The sequence below is a fragment of the Dermochelys coriacea genome, chromosome 7 (genome assembly GCF_009764565.3).
Source record: "Dermochelys coriacea isolate rDerCor1 chromosome 7, rDerCor1.pri.v4, whole genome shotgun sequence".
Lineage (NCBI taxonomy): Eukaryota > Metazoa > Chordata > Testudines > Dermochelyidae > Dermochelys > Dermochelys coriacea.
In genome coordinates, this window is record NC_050074.1 from 45,197,526 (window position 1) to 45,218,797 (window position 21,272).

The 21,272-nt window shown below is 48.0% G+C and overlaps 1 protein-coding gene and 1 long non-coding RNA gene across 6 annotated transcripts in view; both read left to right on the forward strand.

Annotated features, from left to right (window-relative positions):
* The window catches only part of HEMK1 (HemK methyltransferase family member 1), a 63,463-nt gene extending 45,287 nt beyond the window's left edge, over window positions 1-18,176 (forward strand). For 4 of the 5 annotated variants that reach the window (XM_043518502.1, XM_043518505.1, XM_043518503.1 and 1 more), the window contains 6 exons: window positions 3,068-3,117; window positions 9,435-9,540; window positions 11,242-11,337; window positions 16,667-16,780; window positions 17,121-17,155; window positions 17,683-18,157. In XM_043518502.1, coding sequence (XP_043374437.1) covers window positions 3,068-3,117; window positions 9,435-9,540; window positions 11,242-11,337; window positions 16,667-16,780; window positions 17,121-17,155; window positions 17,683-17,846 — 565 coding nt within the window. In that variant the 3' untranslated portion in view covers window positions 17,847-18,157. Of the gene's footprint in view, window positions 1-3,067; window positions 3,118-9,434; window positions 9,541-11,241; window positions 11,338-16,666; window positions 16,781-17,120; window positions 17,156-17,682 lie in introns of all 5 variants that reach the window. The other variant, XM_038408774.2, reaches the window with a different exon arrangement.
* A 1,427-nt stretch (window positions 18,177-19,603) lies between these two features.
* The window catches only part of LOC122460967, a 49,787-nt gene continuing 48,118 nt past the window's right edge, over window positions 19,604-21,272 (forward strand). Inside the window, exon 1 of the long non-coding RNA XR_006282636.1 lies at window positions 19,604-19,658. This is a non-coding gene — a long non-coding RNA (uncharacterized LOC122460967). The remainder of the gene's footprint in view (window positions 19,659-21,272) is intronic.

The window sequence follows — 21,272 nt, forward strand, 5'->3', positions numbered from 1 at the left end:
GACCTAATCCTAAATAAGTATGTGTTCTGTCCGGTGAATCAGCTGCATTGTAATGCTTTCATTTTCACACCCTGCCTCACATGAGTATATGATATTATCATGTCACTATGACACTGCATGTCAGATGCAAACACCTAAATGTCACCGTGGCATTAGAGCCAAATACATTCACATTTCACAACTCTTGCAAGGGCCAGGTTTTCAAAGCAGGGTAGAAGAGGCATGTAGAAAAACGTTCGCATTCCCCTCGCACTCACAGAACCCCATTTTTGCATGTCTGAAGCCAGCAATTGAGGGTTGTTGTGGGTTTTTTGTTTTGTTTTTTGCAGGTGTGGTGGGTTCGCACGTAGGAGGTTTTGCAGGCATAATTAATGTACAGATGAGGTGGGGTGGCGAGTGCACTAGGTGAATTCGTATGTGTATGCATTGTGACATGGTCGGGCCAGATGGCTACAGGAGAGTGATAGAAGGCAGCTGTATTAGCCCCAGATTAAGCAGGTCCCTTTTCCCTGGGTAAGGTAACAGGGGCAGTTCCAGAACAATCACGAAGCTGCTAGAATCTATTAAGACAGGCAAGCTAATCAGGTCACCTGGTTTAAAAAGGACCTCACTTCAGTCAGTGAGGGGCATGCAAGGAGCAGAGAATGAGAGGGAGTGCTGCTGGAGGACTGAGGAGTACAAACACTATCTGGCATCAGGAGGAAGGTCCTGTGGTGAGGGTAAAGAAGGTGTTAGGAGGAGGCCATGGGGAAGTAGCCCAGGGAGTTGTAGCTGTCACACAGGTGTTACATGAAACACTGTAGACAGCTGCCATCCACAGGGCCCTGGGCTGGAACCCGGAGTAGAGGGCGGGCCCGGGTTCCCCCCATCCCCCCAACTCCCTATTGGATATAGGAGGAGTTGACCTAGACTGCGGGTCCCACCAGAGGGGAAGGTCCCTGGCCTGTCCCCCGACCCACTAGGTGGATCAGCAGAGACTGCGGGGATTGTTCTCCTTCCTTTTCCCCATGCTGGCCAGTGATGAGGTTAGCTGAGTGAATTGCAGGTTTGAGTCACTAGCAAAACTGGCCAAACTGAGGGCTGCCGTGAATCTCTGAAGCGAGCAAATCCGCCAGTAAGTGCAGGACCCACCAAGGCAGAGGAGGAACTTTGTCACAGCATGCAAAAGGAGAGGATGAGGCTATAAAGGTATCATGGATCCACAGGATCGGTGCTACAACCTCAGGTTTGCAACATTCTCTAGGAGGAACCCCTTCAATGTGCCAGACTCCCAAGGGGTCTCACCCTTCCTCCAGAATAGGCCATGCAGCCTCACCACCTCCGGGACTGAACCTCTGGGGCTTTAGTGCTCCTGCTTCACACCTTGAGCTCTGTTTGGAGAGTCCAACTGAAGTCGATTCCTGGTAGAGACATAAATTTTTTGGGGATTAATGCACGTCGCCAAGTATTTACAGCACCACTCAGGCAGTGTTATCAGAACAGTAGAGTTTATTAGTCAGCTGGAACACAGCACAGGAAGTCCTTATTTTAGCACAGAGAATTGAAGGTTAAAATATAGTCTAGTCTGGTTAGCCAAAGCCCGACCAAGCTGGAGTGAAAGTGAACCCCATGTTCAGGCTCTGTCTGCCTCAAACTGTCTGACCTCCTTGGTCAGTTCCCAGATGAGAGCGCTGACTCCTTCCAGAACCAACTCTTATCTCCCACCTCACACTTCACAGTCCTTGGTTTTCAAGCTGGGGTCCCTGCTTAGCTTCCCTGCTGAGAAGTGGGGAAATGCGTCTGCCTCTGGGTCATTGGTTGCTAGGTGTCAGTGTCTGGCAACTGGGGTCAGCCTGGGCCAGTCCTTTGTAATGACCCATTCAGGCTCACACAGCTAGGCAGCACACACACTTGTGTCTCCAAACCAACAGTCCTTTTCCCCCATCACTATGTAAAAGTACAACATATAGGGGAAACTGAGGCATACATAGGGATCACACAAATATTACAAAAAAATCCCACTTTATCACAAAAGGATATGCACAGGGGTTTGAAAGGAAATTTTGAGGTGCACAGTGGGAGGTCTTTGTGGGTGCACAGGTTGTGCTCTGCTTTGAATACTTGCACCTAATTGCTTTGCAAGCAAAGAACAGACCTATGACTTCCCTCAGATTTTGTGCTAGGTAATTGTGCTGCAGATTGTGGCTGGGGTTTGCATAGGTAGGTGTGATATCCTGTATTTAATTATGTGTAAGGCTATGATTTTTTCATGGAGGTTGCAGAAGTCACGGAATCCATGACTTCCAGTAACATCCATGAATTCAGCTCTGTCGGCCAGGAGCTTCAGGGTCCCCCCTTTGTGGCAGGGGGACCCCACAGCTCCTTATGGCTACAGGTGCCAGGGGCCCTCCGGAGTTCCCAGCTGCCGTGGGGATGCAGTGGGCATCACAGAGCCCCCCTCCCGCAGCTCCCAGCGAACACGAACAGTGGGGGCCCCCTCGGAGCTCCCGGCTGTCCGGGATGGCAGAGCTGTGCTTCTGACTGCCTCGGGCAGTGTGGGCCCCTCACAGCTCCCAGCCACTGCGGACAGCAGGGGCCCCCGGCAGCTCTGAGCTGTTGTGGGCAGCAGGGCCACAGTTCCTGGCCGCTGCAGGCAGCGGGGGCCCTCCACAGCTCCTGGTGGACGTGCGGGGCAGGGGATCTGGGAGCTACGAGCCACTGTGGGAGTACCCCAAAGGTTCCAGCTGCCGCAGATGGTGGAAGTATCCCAGAGTTCTGAGCCAGGCTCCCGGTGGTCTGAGCTGCTGGGGGTCCTTCAAAGCCCCAGAGCTCGGAGCAGCCCCTGCAGCTGCCCAACCTCTGCAGGCAGTGTGGGGAGCCCGCAGCTGGGCTCCCTATTTTGTCAGGGATATTTTTAGTAAAAGTCAGGGACAGGTCACGGGCAATAAAGAAAAATTCTCGAAAGCCCATGACCTGTCCCTGACTTTTTTACTAAAAATTTCTGACAAAATCTTAGCCTTAATTATGTGCCATTGAATGATCTGAGTGTATCTCTTACTCTCTTCTTTCTCTGTTCTTGGGCCTGCAGGTTACAGCTACAGGACAGGATAAGAATTCTCCGCTACAATGTCTTCTCTGGTAATTTGTTTTCATGTTTCTACCTCCCCTGATGTTTTCTCCATTTTACTTTACTGAGGGGAGGTGGGCATGAAAACAATAGGCAGCTGGGGCAGGAATGACCTAATCCTGGCTGATGGGTAACTCAGGAGACAGCTCTGGCATGTGCATGTTTCTGGTTATTGCTACGCTTAGATCTCATCTCACATTATGTGCATATGGCCAGAACTGAAAGTAAGCCAGTACGGTACGGCGTACCGGCAAGAGCCAGTACACCGTGCCGGACCGGACCAGCTTCCCCAGGCCAGCAATTTAAAGGACCCGGGGCTCCCTACAATGGCCAGAGCCCCGGACCCTTTAAATCGCTGTCCAAGCTCTGCTGCCAGAGCCCTGGGGTAGCAGCAGCAGGGCTCCAGCGGTGATTTAAAGGGCCCGGGGCTCCGACCACTGTGGAGGTTCTGGTTGAGGCCACTCCCTCTGCTCAGGACTCCGGCGTACTGGTAAGTCCTTTAAGTTACTTTCACGCCTGCATATGGCTGACTGCAAGCTGGTAACACTCTGTGCACCTGAGAGGGGCACAGGTCCCTGTGCTGCTGTGGAATGTCAGGTGTCAGTACAGTATTAAGTAGCAGAGGAAGCATACTGTGAGAACTGAGAGTTAGCCTCTTCAGTGCAAGCCTGTATCTTCATAGCTCTCCTGGCTGGACTTTCAGTTTGCAGAGGCACCAGTGTACAGAGGAGAATGTGTGCACAACTGTACGCTTAACATTTGCAGGTGTAGTTGCTGGAGATTCTACTGACTGTACAATGACTGTGCCTAATAGGGTACAAAATGTGAGCGAGGCCAAACAGCAAAAATTAAGATGTTTGTACACCAATGCGAGGAGTCTAGGTAACAAAATGGAGGAACTAGAGCTACTGGTGCAGGAAGTGAAACCAGATATTATAGGGATAACAGAAACATGGTGGAATAGTAGTCATGACTGGACTACAGGTATTGAAGGGTATGTGCTGTTTAGGAAAGACAGAAACAAAGGTAAAGGGGGTGGAGTAGCATTGTATATCAATGATGAGTTAGAATGTAAAGAAATAAGAAGCGATGCAATGGATAAGACAGAGTCCGTCTGGGCAATAATTACATTGGGGAAGAAAACTAGTAAAGCCTCTCCTACGATAGTGCTTGGGGTGTGCTATAGACCTCCGGGATCTAATTTGGATATGGATAGAGCCCTTTTTAATGTCTTTAATCAAGTAAATACTAATGGAAACTGCGTGATCATGGGAGACTTTAACTTCCCAGATATAGACTGGAGGACCAGTGCTAGTAATAATAATAGGGCTCAGATTTTCCTAGATGCGATAGCTGATAGATTCCTTCATCAAGTAGTTGCTGAACCGACTAGAGGGGATGCCATTTTAGATTTAATTTTGGTGAGTAGCGAGGACCTCATAGAAGAAATGGCTGTAGGGGACAATCTTGGCTCAAGTGATCATGAGCTAATTCAGTTCAAACTAAATGGAAGGATTAACAAAAATAAATCTGCAACTAGGGTTTTTGATTTCAAAAGGGCTGACTTTCAAAAATTAAGGCAATTAGTTAGGGAAGTGGATTGGACTGAAGAACTTATGGATCTAAAGGTAGAGGAGGCCTGGGATTACTTTAAATCAAAACTGCAGAAGCTATCGGAAGCCTGTATCCCAAGAAAGGGGAAAAAATTCATAGGAAGGAGTTGTAGACCAAGCTGGATGAGCAAGCATCTTAGAGAGGTGATTATGAAGAAGCAGAAAGCATACAGGGAGTGGAAGATGGGAGGGATCAGCAAGGAAAGCTACCTAATTGAGGTCAGAACATGTAGGGATAAAGTGAGAGAGGCTAAAAGTCGAGTAGAGTTGGACCTTGCAAAGGGAATTAAAACCAATAGTAAAAGATTCTATAGCCATATAAATAAGAAGAAAACTAAGAAGGAAGAAGTGGGGCCGCTTAACACTGAGGATGGAGCGGAGGTTAAAGATAATCTAGGCATGGCCCAATATCTAAACAAATACTTTGCCTCAGTCTTTAATAAGGCTAAAGAGGATCTTGGGGATAATGGTAGCATGGGAAGGAGGATATAGAGGTAGATATTACCATATCAGAGGTAGAAGCGAAACTGAAACAGCTTAATGGGACTAAATCGGGGGGCCCAGATAATCTTCATCCAAGAATATTAAAGGAATTGGCACCTGAAATTGCAAGCCTATTAGCAATAATTTTTAATGAATCTGTAAACTCAGGAATAGTACCAAATGATTGGAGAATTGCTAATATAGTTCCTATTTTTAAGAAAGGAAAAAAAAGTGATCCGAGTAACTACAGGCCAGTTAGTTTGACATCTGTAGTATGCAAGGTCCTGGAAAAAATTTTGAAGGAGAAATTAGTTAAGGACGTTGAAGTCAATGGTAAATGGGACAAAATACAACATGGTTTTACAAAAGGTAGATCGTGCCAAACCAATCTAATCTCCTTTTTTGAAAAAGTAACAGATTTTTTAGATAAAGAAAATGCAGTGGATCTAATTTACCTAGATTTCAGTAAGGCATTTGATACCGTGCCACATGGGGAATTATTAGTTAAATTGGAGAAGATGGGGATCAATATGAACATCAGAAGATGGATAAGGAATTGGTTAAAGGGGAGACTGCAACGGGTCCTACTGAAAGGCGAACTGTCAGGTTGGAGGGAGGTTACCAGTGGAGTTCCTCAGGGATCGGTTTTGGGACCAATCTTATTTAATCTTTTTATTACTGACCTTGGCACAAAAAGTGGGAGTGTGCTAATAAAGTTTGCAGATGATACAAAGCTGGGAGGTATTGCCAATTCGGAGAAGGATCGGGATATTATACAGGAGGATCTGAATGACCTTGTAAACTGGAGTAATAGTAATAGGATGAAATTTAATAGTGAGAAGTGTAAGGTTATGCATTTAGGGATTAATAACAAGAATTTTAGTTATAAGTTGGGGACGCATCAATTAGAAGTAACGGAAGAGGAGAAGGACCTTGGAGTATTGGTTGATCATAGGATGACTATGAGCTGCCAATGTGATATGGCTGTGAAAAAAGGTAATGCGGTTTTGGGATGCATCAGGAGAGGCATTTCCAGTAGGGATAAGGAGGTTTTAGTACCGTTATACAAGGCACTTGTGAGACCTCACCTGGAATACTGTGTGCAGTTCTGGTCTCCCATGTTTAAAAAGGATGAATTCAAACTGGAGCAGGTACAGAGAAGGGCTACTAGGATGATCCGAGGAATGGAAAACTTGTCTTATGAAAGGAGACTTAAGGAGCTGGGCTTGTTTAGCCTAACTAAAAGAAGGTTGAGGGGAGATATGATTGCTCTCTATAAATATATCAGAGGGATAAATATAGGAGAGGGAGAGGAATTATTTAAGCTCAGCACCAATGTGGACACAAGAACAAATGGGTATAAACTGGCCACCAGGAAGTTTAGACTTGAAATCAGACGAAGGTTTTTAACCATCAGAGGAGTGAAGTTTTGGAATAACCTTCCAAGGGAAGCAGTGGGGGCAAAAGATCTATCTGGTTTTAAGATTCTACTCGATAAGTTTATGGAGGAGATGGTATGATGGGATAATGGGATTTTGGTAAGTAATTGATCTTTAAATATTCAGGGTAAATAGGCCAAATCCCCTGAGATGGGATATTAGATGGATGGGATCTGATTTACTATAGAAAACTCTTTCCTGGGTATCTGGCTGGTGAATCTTGCCCATGTGCTCAGGGTTTGGCTGATTGCCATGTTTGGGGTCGGGAGGGAGTTTTCCTCCAGGGCAGATTGGAGAGGCCCTGGAGGTTTTTTTGCCTTCCTCTGTAGCATGGGGCATGGTTGACTGGAGGGAGGCTTCTCTGCTCCTTGAAGTTTTGAACCATGATTTGAGGACTTCAATAGCTCAGACATGGGTGAGGTTTTTCATAGGAGTGGGTGGGTGACATTCTGTGGCCTGCGCTGTGCAGGAGGTCGGACTAGATGATCAGAGTGGTCCCTTCTGACCTTAGTATCTATGAATCTATGAGATGAGTAAGCCAGTGGGTAAATGGATGCCTTTTTGTGTGTGCAGAGGCATTCACTGTGCCTGCTGTTGTGGTCATTGCATATGTAGGGGTGAGTGCACACAGCTGTATTTGGACTTCGAGCCTCCTTTTCTCAAAATTTGGCCCCTTGTGTCAGATACGCAGTCTCTGTGCCGGGATATGCAGGGAGGGGTTCCAGGAATTTGCTTCAGCTTTGAAAAAGAAATCTGATATTTTTCCTGAAGGGAAAATCTGTCCATGTGCGTCTCTTTCCATTCTTTCCAGCTCAGTGCACATCCTCGGCTCCCCCCAGGCCCACAAGCGTCTTCCCGAGCTCCCAACTCCTTCCCTTTTCTTCCGCTCCTCCATATCCATACTTCTGCAGTTTTGTCAGATTTATTAAGCTAATCTGGGTTGGGCCTGGTCACTGCCTGGCTGGGAGATGTGCAGTGGCGGATTTAGAGTTAGTGGGACCCCGTGTGCGGCTTCATTTTCGGGGCCCCCCTTGGGACCCAGCCAAGAAAAAGAACATTCTCTCTTATCTATCTCTCTCCCCGCTCCCCCTTCTCCCCCCCGTTTTTCATTCTTTTTTTCTTCACCCTCCTCTTATAAGTAAAAGAAAGTAAATGAAAATAAAGCGAGGTACCTTGACTGGGCTTGGGGTATAAGAGGGGGCTCTGGGCAGGGGCAGGGGGTTGGGGTGTGGGAGGGGGTGAGGGGTGCGGGCTCTTGGAGGAAGTTTTGGTGCTGGCTGCAGGCTCTATCCTGGGAGTTAGGGATCGGGGGGACAATGCTCACCTTGGGCAGCATGGCTCCCAAAGCGACCGGCACACCCCTCTGGTAACGGCTCCTAGGCGTGTGGGGGACGGACAAGGGGGTCAGTGCGCACCACTGCCCACAGGCGCCGCCCCTGCAGCTCCCATTGGCTGCAGTTCCTGGCCAATGGGAGCTGTGGAGTCGACGCTCGGGGCGGGGGCACTCACCTCCAGGGTCCACAGGGACATGCTGGCCACTTCCGGGAGTGGCACAGAGGGAGGGAGGCAATGCAGGCAGGGAGACTCCTTAGTCCTGCCACGCTGATGCTGGCACATCTCTGCATGCCCCTTTGGGGGAGGGGGGCAGCGGGTCTCCGTGCACTGTCTGGGGCAGCGCGCAGAGCCGCCTCCCCTCTGCCAGGGGCACGCAGAGACGTGCCAGCAGCTGTCGGCTTCCGGGAGCAGTGTGGGGGTCACCAGCCGTGGAATGCAGGCAGCCTGCCTCCCTGAGCCCTGCTGTGCCACCGGCCGGGACTTGAGGGCAGGTTGTCAGATAAGATTTGTTCTGCATTTTGGGGGCCCCTCTGTCATTGGGGGGCCCCATGCCACTGCACTGTTTCATGGTAAATTGGCCTCTGGAGATATGTAAAGAAAACCAGGGCGCTGCAGGATTCAGTTGGGTTCATGAGTCAGTATGTGACAATCTTCTCCCTGAAACTGACCCCACTTAGGCAGTGGGAAGCATTGTGCTGTTGGGGGTGGTGTCTCATATATACGCATGTAACCGAGCTGCTGACCATTTGTGCTCCCATAGCTCTTTAAGGAAGAGTAGGGGTGTTCTCCCCTGTGTTCTGTCCAAATTCAAACTGTAGTAATTCTGTGCATCCTAAAATTCTATTTGTGGATCCAGATGAGTATGATATTCTTCACTCTGGATCCAGATGGATTCGGTTTCCTCCACTACATCAAGGCAGCACATTGTGTGAATGATTGATTGGTTCTTTCCATGTGCTTAGCTCTCTGTTATCCTATTCTGTGGGTATGTCTACACAGCAGCCTATGGTGCATTTACAGCTTGGGTGGACAGACCCATCCTAGCATTGCTAAAAATAGCAGGCCAGACATGGTGGTATGGGCTTCAGCACAGGTTATCCAATCCCACCCAGGACCTTGGGTACATACTCTCATTGCTAGCCTGAACTGAAGCCCATGCTGCCATGTCTACACTTCCATTTTTAGCAATGCTAACATAGATGAAGCAAGCACAGACTTGTCTACCCAAGATGCCATCATCTGAGATTGCAATGTAGACATGCCCTTTAAATTAAGGTGAGAAGGTGGACCAATTCAGGTTAGTCTAACAAAATGTGAAATTTAAATCCTATCCATAGAGAGAGAGAGAGACAAACCTGTGCCTATAGAGTCACTATTATCAAGATCTTACTTGAGTAATGAGTTTTGAAGGTACATAGGTATGGCTGAGATTTGGTTTTCATTCTTTTTCTGCTGTAGGTTCCTGGGAGCAGCTCCTCTCCTGGGGTCCTGTGGACACTATAGTCAGTAACCCACCTTATGTCTTCCACGGAGACATGACTCACCTGGCTGAAGAGATCCTCAGGTGGTCAGATAAGACCTTTCTATCTTTCTCTTTCCCATGCATTATTTCACCCTCTTCTGTTCTCTGTAGAGAAGTTTCAGGGATCTAGTACCCACAAGTTAGGAGATATCCGTTGGGAATGGGGAGTGGCGGAATGCAGTCCAAGAAGGGCAACCACCTGCCAATACACTTATTTGGAAGCCCATCCCTTTCATTCATGCACAAACTGAGGATCTTGGTATTTTCTCTCCTTCAGACCTAGTTCAGAGATTCCCTCTTGGCCCATTTGTTCCCTGGTGAGCTTGCTTCCTTCTGATATTGTGAGGAATTGGGCAGAAGACATGTGAAAATGCTACATGACTTAGAGAAAGGGTCTGTGAGCTGGAAACAATTTCCCTTGTTTCTGGGAGAGCGGGAGTGGTGTTGAATGCCTGGCAAATTCCCATGCTAACTCACCGTAGTACACTCCCTAATGTCTCCTGGGTAGTGTTCCCCTCACGGTTCAATGGACCAGCTGTAGTAATCAGGCTGCAGCTCAGAGGGGCAAGAGCTTAGAACTGACTTGCTTTCCACTGATAGCTATAACAAGAGCCACCATCTGTTACAAGGCTTTTGTCTAATGAAAAAGCTCTGAATAAGGCCATTTGGGGACAGTAGCTGGACCGTGATGTGATGCGATGCATCACCTTCCTCTTTGCCTGTTTCCCACAAAATTGATTTAACTGGAGGTTAGAACTGGTTCCTCAGCCCAACATCTGGCATGATGCCAGGTTCCTTCCCTCCCTCCCTCCCCCGCAAATAACAAAAACAAATCACCCCCATCCCTGAAAGATGGAAACTTCCTGTCATAATGATGTGCAAATTCAAACTTTTCTGAACTAAGTAGATCCTTCTGTATTGTACCACAGTGTGTTAGGTTAGATGGCAGCTCAACTTGGCTGTTGGCAGAGCTTGAGCATGGAGAAAAAGTGATACGTTTCCCTGCTGCCTACTCACCCACCCACTTTTCCCTTCCAACTGGCACCAGTGAGAAATATGGATTGATATAATTGCACATAGCAGCCCAATTGAAGCACTGAATAATAATAATTCCACTTAGTGGCCAAGTGAGTTGCAGTTCTGGTGAGCGCCCTTAGGCTGAGGAGGCAATGTGGTGGGCACCAGATGGCAAGTGAGGAGACCTGAGTTCTAGTCCACATTCTGCCCTGAATATGCTGTGGCACCTGAAACAAATCATTTAATCTCTTCCCCCCCTCAGTTTACTCAAAGTAAAATGGGGGTAAAACATTTATCCACCTTTGTGAAGCACTCTGAGAGGAAAAGCCCTGTGCCAGAGCTAAGAATTACTGCCACTTTTATTAAACGTGACCAGCAGGAGCAGTGCTATAGCTATCAACAGGAGATCAGGAATGCCTGACGATGTTTGCCCCAAGACTCTCTCAGCCTAGTCCCAGTGGCAATCTCTGAATAACTTCCTCTATTACACATACCACCCATCTGAGTCACCAGAGGGGACTTACAAACTTCCCTCTTTACAGATTCCAAAGTTACTGTGACTTTTCCACTGGGACACAGCCCCACAAGCCATCGCTTTCATGTGCCATGTGCCCAGAGACCCCTCTAGTGCTTGTTCCCAGTGGGAGATGCTACTAACAACACATTTTATTGCTGTGTGTAAGGGTGGGTAATGGAGAGATTTCATCCCTTGTCTTCAACCTCCAGCTATGAGGACCTTGGTGCCCTGGATGGGGGAAATGATGGGATGAGAGTGATCAAAAAAATTTTGGCTCTGGCTCCTTGTATCCTGAAGGATCGTGGGTAAGCGCTGACACTGTACTAAAATCCTAATGCCTGTCTACATTTGACTTTTCATATCTTCTGCCTATTCCCACCTCATACTTTTTTATGATCAGAAATGTAAGCAAATACGAGGGGGAGTCAAATGCACATACGAAAAGAGGGTAAAAAAGTCATTCCCTCTTAACATAAGAATGTCACATGCATTAGTAAAGAATTACTGATATTAATACAATCAGCCAGGGGATTATGCACTGGTGACCCCAGTTGCTTGGTATTGTTGCTTGGTCATTATTTAAGTGGGTACCTGAAACTTAAAGAAGTGAGGAAAAGCAGAGAGAAGAGAATAGCAGGGGAAGAGATGAAAAGGGAGAGGAGAAAAGAAGAAAACGGTTAAACGGAGAGATATCTGGAGAGAGAAGCACTGTAGACACCCCTGGGTCACTGATATTTATGGGCTGTGGTAAGATACTTTATAAAACATCCCAGGGGTTACAAGAAAAGGAGTACTTGTGACACCTTAGAGATTAACAAATTTATTTGAGCATAAGCTTTCGTGAGCTACAGCTCACTTCATCGGATGCAGTGAGCTGTAGCTCATGAAAGCTTATGCTCAAATAAATTTGTTAGGCTCTAAGGTGCCACCAAGTACTCCTTTTCTTTTTGTGGATACAGACTAACACGACTACTACTCTGATCCCAGAGGTTGTTTCTTGAGGGATTAATCTTCTCCATGATAAATGACCAGGAGATTTTCTGCTTCCATTCGCTACCTGTGATGTCCCTCATGAGATACTAGAGATCAGCACTGTAGCCCTCCACTTAGCCAGGACATTCTAAGTGTCTTCTGTGACAGTCCTGACTTTTTACCAGCCCAAGAGAAGTCATTGAAAATCTTCTGTTGTGCAATGTTGGAACAGGAATATTCAGTGTCATTGTGCTACAGGGGTGCAGACTTGGAGCCGTATTCATTCTTAGAGCTTTGATGTGACCACTGAAGCACAAAATCCTCTTCAGAGTTTCCCAGGATTAAGCTCTGTAGAGTGCTTATTTTGTATTTTAAGGTGGAGCCAATGTTGATGGGAGGGAGTTTTTAAGGTCAGGAATGAGATCCAAATCCAGGCATGTAATTAATTTGGCTGAGGTAAAGAAAGTGTTCAGTGTGGTAAGGTTTGGGGATTTTCAGAGGAGCATATGGTTGGGGTTTGGCTCTTTTTTTGCAGTTTGGTCTAGCCTACGAAACTGCCAACAGCTGTAATCAGTTCCAGAAGACTAGGGGTGAATTCAGATAGTTCAGTGATAGCACTACCTGTGTACTTGGAAAGCTATATATTCCTAGGTCCCTAGTTTGATACTGGAGTGAATTTACAGCTGCTGAAAGTTGCTGGGTTGACAGTTCTGGAAACTGACGTGCCTTAAGTATTCACCAAGCTGGAACAGTATGAGCAGCAGCAGCACAAACCTCCAGCCACGTTCCCTGCTCATGTGAGTCATGCGCAACCTGCAGCACCTACATCAATGGATGCAAAGTAGAGTATGGAGTCCAGGCCCAGCTAGTCTTTGGCCTCTCTGCTGAGACATCCAGCAAGGGGGCCATAGAATCATAGAATATCAGGGTTGGAAGGGACCCCAGAAGGTCATCTAGTCCAACCCCCTGCTCAAAGCAGGACCAAGTCCCAGTTAAATCATCCTAGCCAGGGCTTTGTCAAGCCTGACCTTAAAAACCTCTAAGGAAGGAGATTCTACCACCTCCCTAGGTAACGCATTCCAGTGTTTCACCACCCTCTTAGTGAAAAAGTTTTTCCTAATATCCAATCTAAACCTCCCCCATTGCAACCTGAGACCATTACTCCTCGTTCTGTCATCTGCTACCATTGAGAACAGTCTAGAGCCATCCTCTTTGAAACCCCCTTTCAGGTAGTTGAAAGCAGCTATCAAATCCCCCCTCATTCTTCTCTTCTGCAGACTAAACAATCCCAGCTCCCTCAGCCTCTCCTCATAAGTCATGTGCTCTAGACCCCTAATCATTTTTGTTGCCCTTCGCTGTACTCTTTCCAATTTATCCACATCCTTCTTGTAGTGTGGGGCCCAAAACTGGACACAGTACTCCAGATGAGGCCTCACCAGTGTCGAATAGAGGGGAACGATCACGTCCCTCGATCTGCTCGCTATGCCCCTACTTATACATCCCAAAATGCCATTGGCCTTCTTGGCAACAAGGGCACACTGCTGACTCATATCCAGCTTCTCGTCCACTGTCACCCCTAGGTCCTTTTCCGCAGAACTGCTGCCGAGCCATTCGGTCCCTAGTCTGTAGCGGTGCATTGGATTCTTCCATCCTAAGTGCAGGACCCTGCACTTATCCTTATTGAACCTCATTAGATTTCTTTTGGCCCAATCTTCCAATTTGTCTAGGTCCTTCTGTATCCTATCCCTCCCCTCCAGCGTATCTACCACTCCTCCCAGTTTAGTATCATCCGCAAATTTGCTGAGAGTGCAATCCACACCATCCTCCAGATCATTTATGAAGATATTGAACAAAACGGGCCCCAGGACCGACCCCTGGGGCACTCCACTTGACACCGGCTGCCAACTAGACATGGAGCCATTGATCACTACCCGTTGAGCCCGACAATCTAGCCAGCTTTCTACCCACCTTATAGTGCATTCATCCAGCCCATACTTCCTTAACTTGCTGACAAGAATGCTGTGGGAGACCGTGTCAAAAGCTTTGCTAAAGTCAAGAAACAATACATCCACTGCTTTCCCTTCATCCACAGAACCAGTAATCTCATCATAAAAGGCGATTAGATTAGTCAGGCATGACCTTCCCTTGGTGAATCCATGCTGACTGTTCCTGATCACTTTCCTCTCCTCTAAGTGCTTCAGGATTGATTCTTTGAGGACCTGCTCCATGATTTTTCCAGGGACTGAGGTGAGGCTGACCGGCCTGTAGTTCCCAGGATCCTCCTCCTTCCCTTTTTTAAAGATGGGCACTACATTAGCCTTTTTCCAGTCATCCGGGACTTCCCCCGTTCGCCACGAGTTTTCAAAGATAATGGCCAAGGGCTCTGCAATCACAGCCGCCAATTCCCTCAGCACTCTCGGATGCAATTCGTCCGGCCCCATGGACTTGTGCACGTCCAGCTTTTCTAAATAGTCCCTAACCACCTCTATCTCTACAGAGGGCTGGCCATCTCTTCCCCATTTTGTGATGCCCAGCACAGCAGTCTGGGAGCTGACCTTGTTAGTGAAAACAGAGGCAAAAAAAGCATTGAGTACATTAGCTTTTTCCACATCCTCTGTCACTAGCTTGCCTCCCTCATTCAGTAAGGGGCCCACACTTTCCTTGGCTTTCTTCTTGTTGCCAACATACCTGAAGAAACCCTTCTTGTTACTCTTGACATCTCTTGCTAGCTGCAGCTCCAGGTGCGATTTGGCCCTCCTGATATCTTTCCTACATGCCCGAGCAATATTTTTATACTCTTCCCTGGTCATATGTCCAACCTTCCACTTCTTGTAAGCTTCTTTTTTATGTTTAAGATCCGCTAGGATTTCACCATTAAGCCAAGCTGGTCGCCTGCCATATTTACTATTCTTTCGACTCATCGGGATGGTTTGTCCCTGTAACCTCAACAGGGATTCCTTGAAATACAGCCAGCTCTCCTGGACTCCCTTCCCTTTCATGTTAGTCCCCCAGGGGATCCTGGCCATCTGTTCCCTGAGGGAGTCAAAGTCTGCTTTCCTGAAGTCCAGGGTCCGTATCCTGCTGCTTACCTTTCTTCCCTGCGTCAGGATCCTGAACTCAACCAACTCATGGTCACTGCCTCCCAGATTCCCATCCCATCTGGCAAGGTGATGGCTTTTTTTGAATTGGGTCCCTGTCCAGTAGGAACTGGACTGAGACCAACACCACATCATGCGTAGAGCACCACTTGTCAGGTGACCAGATTCAGACAAGCAGCCTGGAGATATAGGCTCCTGTCACACTGGTGGTGTGACACCATTGCCCTCAGTGTGGCTACCCTGGTGTGAAGGTGCTGTGAGGGGAACTCAGACACCTGTGTACCTCAGGTCTGACCAGCCCTCTCCACTCATCCTAGTGCTTCAGGATCACAGTTGTTCATACTGCAGTGGCCTCCATCATCACCCGCTCCCTGTTAGCCTCATCTCTGTCTGTTAGGTACTTAGATGGTCCCCATTACCTTAGTATCCAAGTGCTAGTGAGGCAGGGCAGGACTCCCATCCCCTTTTTAGAGAAGAGGGACTGAGTCCTAGAGAGACTTGCCCAATGTCACATAGAGTCCGTGGCAAAGAAGGGAATTTTCGGCAGTCTCCCAAGTCCCAGGCTAGTGGCTTAACCCCTAGACCATCCTTCCTCCTATCTAGATCCTTTCCCTGTCCCCCTCTCTCCTCTGTACGATCCCCTGCTATGTGTTCGACCTGTGGAACTCTTTGCCAGAGGATGTCGTGAAGGCCAAGACTATAACAGGGTTCAAAAAAGAACTAGAGAAATTCCTGGAGGATAGATCCATCAGTGGCTATTAGCCAGGTGGGCAGGTATGGTGTCCCTAGCCTCAGTTTGCCAGAAGCTGGGAATGGGTGACAGGGGGGTGGACCACTTGATGATTACCTGTTCTGTTCATTCCCTCTGGGGCACCTGGCACTGGCCGCTGACAGAAGACAGGATACTGGGCTAGATGGATCTTTGGTCTGACCCAGTATGGCCGTTCTTGTGTTCTTATGATTGGTCATTTTATGAGGGTGATTCTATCAGGCTGAGTTATGAAGACATTTCCTGTGCAAGGCCCCAAGCAGCTTGGTGGGGATGCTTTGCAGATACAATTATTTTTTATGATTATCCCCCACGGGATGCAGGAGGACAATTGTTACTGCCATCATTCAGTTATAGTTTATAGCCTAGAGCTTGCCCTTCATTAGCAGCCTGCCTTTACCTTAAATCTTTGGCATCCATAGCTAGTGCTGTCTCTATTATAGGTTTACTGATTCACAGGCCATAATCCCAAACCTGCATCTCAGTGGCCATGCTTTAATTACGTAGGTTGAGTAGTACCTTACTCAATGAGGAGTCCTATTGAACTCAGCCTTTACTCACTGTAAGTAAAGGTTTCTTTAGTATCTTACATTTGTTAGCTCCATGGCCACTTTTCTTGGACAGTCCAGTGCGGTTGGTTGTTGGGTCACTGGGTTCACAGGCCACGCAAGCTGGTCAGCTGGATCCTTCCACAGAGTTATCTGGACCATCCTAGGAAAGAGAGTCTGATATTTCCAAGCTGGTCAAACAAAATGTGTTTGTTTTCCCTCCACATCCCCACACACGTGTTTTCAGGAGTGTGTTTCTAGAAGTTGATCCCAGACACCCAGAGATGGTGGAGAACTGGCTGCAGAGTCGCCCTGACCTATCTCTCTCTGTCTCTGCTACCCACAAGGACTTCTTTGGCAAGTAAGTATTTCTCTTCCACCGACTGTTACCTTCAACTTTATGCAATTGCATCCAGCTCTGAGTACAGTTGCCCTCTGCATCCTCGTGTCTTGAGGTTAAACTCAGAGGGACTCAGTCACCAACTTAGTGCACCCTCTTCCTAAACACCTGCATTCTTTGAACTCCTCAAACTTCTAATTTACCTTGAAGTGGGGCACTGCCAAACATTCCTGACTCATCTTAGTGTTGACGTTATCTGATGGGATTACCCTTCATGGAAAATTGTGGCTTTATATGGTGGGTGTGGATTCATATTCTCCCTGACAAAATGTAATGCTGTGTTCATTCTTGTCCCCAACAGGCCGAGGTTCCTACACATCCAGAAGCATAAAGCAGGTGATGGCATCAACAAGAACAGCTTTGCTTGACCCAGTGTTCATCTCCCTCAAGTTTTTTGCTGAGTCATCTATTGGATCCCTGCACAGCAATAGGAACCAGACCCTGCACTGCATTTCCCAGCATTCTGATCTCTGCAGATGGTCACTGGTGCATCCATTGCTGACAGAGGATTTTACTTGAAGGATCACTAGAAAGGAGGTGGGGCAGGGGTCTGAGTCTGCAGAGGTGTTTCAGCTCCCATGGATGGTCCGACACCGATTATTAGCTCAGTCAGCTACAGCAAGAAATAAGTATGAGAACCTAGCATAGAGAGAATCTCAATTCCAAGCATCTCATTTTGTTGATGCTGCAAATACATATGATAAAAATACAACTTCTTCATGCATCGGATGGCACTTTTAGTTTGTAATGAACAGCATAGGTCTTGCTCTGGAAAAAGAACTTAAGGTTGTTGGTAGGTCTGCTTCTTTTTAATTATTTTTTTTTAAACCTCCACTTTCAAAGCCTATGAATTCTTTTGGTGGGTATGCTCGGAGATTCCAGAACGAATGCTTCAGATTTAGTTCTGTTCCAGCAACCCCTGTTGTTCCTGAGTGATCCTACCACGACAAAGCACCAAGTGCAGCCTGTCGCTTCTGAGCAGCCCTCCAACAACAGCCAGCATGCACAGTCTTGCCCTCCTGAGTAACCTTTCAGTAACAAACCAGCACATGTGCAGCCATTATTCCCAAACCATCAGTATTCTTCATCTCAGACAATGGGATCCATAATGGAATGCTTTGTGAGGAGGATGTGGGATGGGATTAAACCAGAATTTAGTGGTAATTGACTTCTTTCTTTGGCAAATCTTGTTTTAGACAGGAAGGGGAAAGCCTTGTATCTGAAGACTTGAGGACTGGACACCCCATCATCTCAGGCATCGGCACTCTTACATCAGGATTATCTGGCTATTAGACTCTCTCCACAGACTCTATGCTACCAGCACTCCTACCTGTCTTCGAGACACCACCGACTTTTTGAGGAAACTACAATGCATTGGTAACCTTCCTGAAAACGCCATCCTGGCCACCATGGATGTAGAAGCTCTTTATACCAATATTCCACATGAGGATGGACTACAAGCTGTCAAGAACATTATCCCTGATGAGGCCATGGCACAGCTGGTGGCTGAGCTTTGTGATTTTGTCCTCACCCACAACCATTTCAGATTTGGGGACAACTTATACCTTCAAGTAAGTGGCACTTCTGTGGGTACCCTCATGGCCCCATAGTATGCCAACATTTTCATGGCTGACTTAGAACAACTCTTCCTCAGCTCTCGTCCTCTACCGCCCATCTTCTACTTGCACTACATTGATGACATCTTCATCGTATGGACCCACGGGAAGGAGGCCCTTGAAGAATTCCAGCTGGATTTCAACAGTTTCCACCCCACCATCAACCTCAGCCTGGACCAATCCACACAAGAGATCCACTTCCTGGACATACAATGCAAATAAGTGATGGTCACATAAACACCATCCTATACCAGAAACCTACTGACCGCTATACTTACCTGCATGCTTCCTGCTTTCATCCAGGACACATCATACGATCCATTGTCTACAGCCAAGCCCTAAAATGCAACCGAATTTGCTCCAATCCCTCAGACAGAGACAAACACCTACAAGATCTTTATCAAGCATCCTTAAAACTACTGTACCCACCTGGGGAAGTGGGGAAACAGATTGACAGAGCGAGACGGGTACCCAGACATCACCTACTACAGGACAGTCCCCACAAGGAAAATAGAACACCACTGGCCATCACATACAGCCCCAGCTAACACCTCTCCAGCACATTATCAACGATCTACAACCTATCCTGGAAAATGATCCCTCGCTCTCACAGATCTTGGGAGACAGGCCAGTCCTTTCTTACAGACAACCCTGCAACCTGAAGCAAATACTCACCAGCAACTACACACCACACCACAGAAGCACTAACCCAGGAACCAATTCCTGTAGCAAACCTCGTTGCCTACTCTGTCCCCATATCTACTCTAGCGACACCATCAGAGGACCCAGCCACATCAGCCACACCATCAGAGGCTCATTCACTTGCACATCTACTAATGTAATATATGCCATCATGTGCCAGCAATGCCTCTCTGCCATGTACATTGGCCAAACTGGACAGTCACTACATAAAAGAATAAATGGACACAAATCAGCCATCAGGAATGGTAACATACAAAAGCCAGTGGGAGAACACTTCAATCTTCCTGGACATTCTAAAACAGACGTGAAAGTAGCTATACTTGAATAAAAAAACTTCAGAAACAGACTTCAAAGAGAAATGGCAGAACTAAAATTAATTTTGCAAATTTAACACCATTAATTTGGGCTTGAATAGGGACTGGGAGTGGCTGGCTCATTACGCCTCCTCATCTATTGTTGGGAGTGGACTACATCCACCGTGATCGAATTGGCCCTGTCAACACTGATTCTCCAGTTGTGATGTAACTCCCTTCTCTTCATGTGTCAGTATATTTATGTCTGCATCTGTAATTTTCACTCCATGCATCTGAAGAAATGGGATTTTTACCTACGAAAGCTTATGCTCAAATAAATCTGTTAGTCTTTAAGGTACCACCGGACTCCTTTTTGTTTTTGTGGATACAGACTAACATGGCTACCCCCTGATACTTTAGAAAGAGTAGCTCTTTCTGGCATCCTTGGTTTATTTCCAGAGTCCTACTTTAGGTCCTGTTATTTTAGCTCTAGAGCAGTGGTCTCCAACCTTTTTACTTCAAAGATCACTTTTTGAATCTAAGGGCAACCCAGGATCTACCCCGTCCCTTCCCCGAGGCCCCACCCCTTCCTCAAAGACCTGCTCCACTCACTCTCCTACCCTCACTCACTTTCACCGGGCTGGGGCAAGGGGTTGGGGTTCGGGAGGGGGTGCGGGCTCTAGGCTGGGGTCGAGGGATTCACAGTGTGAGAGGGGGCTCTGGGTGGAGTGTGGGGCAGGAGGTTGGGGTGTAGAAGGGGGTGAGGGGTGCAAGCTCTAGGAGGGAGATTGGGTGCAGGACAGGGTTCTGGGCTTGAGCAGAGTGTTGGGGTGCAGGAGGGGGTACAGGATGCCAGCTCTGGGAGGGGAGTCAGGGCTGAGGCGGGGGGTTGGGGTGCAGGAGGCGATATGGGGTGCTGGCTCCAGGAGGGGGCTCAGGGATGGAGGTTGGGATGTGGCTTCCTACCAGTCAGCACTTACTTCCAGTGGCTCCTGGTTGGTGGCAGGTGCAGCAAGGCTAAGGTAGGCTCCCTGCCTACCCTGGCCCCACACTGCTTCCGGAAGGGGCCAACATGCCTCTGTGGCCCTTGGAGGCAGGGGGGCACGTAGCTCCACATACTGCCCCTCTCTGCAAGCACCGTCCCTGCAGCTCTACTGGCCAATGGGAGCTGCAGGGGTGATGCTTGCAGGCAGGAGCAGTGTGTGGAGGGAGACCCTAGGGCTGTGGGGTCGCAGTGGCCGCTTCTGGGAGCTTCTGTGGGACTGGGGTAGGCAGGGAATCTGCCTTAGCAGCAGCCATACTCCACTGCTACCGGAGATTGTGATCGACTGGGAGTTCCTCTAGGATCGACCAGTCGATTGTGATTGACTGGTTAGTGACCACTGCTCTAGAGCAGTGGTTCTTAAAGCCGGTCCGCGGTTTGTTCAGGAAAAGCCCCTGGCGGGCCGGATCAGTTTGTTTACCTGCTGCATCGGCAGGTTCGGCCAATCGCGGCTCCCACTGGCTGCGGTTCGCCACTCCAGGCCAATGGGGGCTGCGGGCCAAGGGAAGTGCTGGCCGCCCCTCCCGCAATCCCCATTGGCCTGGAGCGGCGAACCACGGCCAGTGGGAGCCGCGATCGGCCAAACCTGTGGAAGCGGCAGGTAAACAAACCGGTCCGGTTCGCTAGGGACTTTCCCTGAACAAGCGGCGGACCAGCTTTGAGAACCACTGCTCTAGAGGACTGGGAGAAAAGCTTCCAATATTCAGTTTGAGCTTTCTGTTTATATAACACCTAGCACATTGTGATTGTTACAGGTAACAAATATAAAAACATAATAAAACCAGTGCTGCATGTTCTGT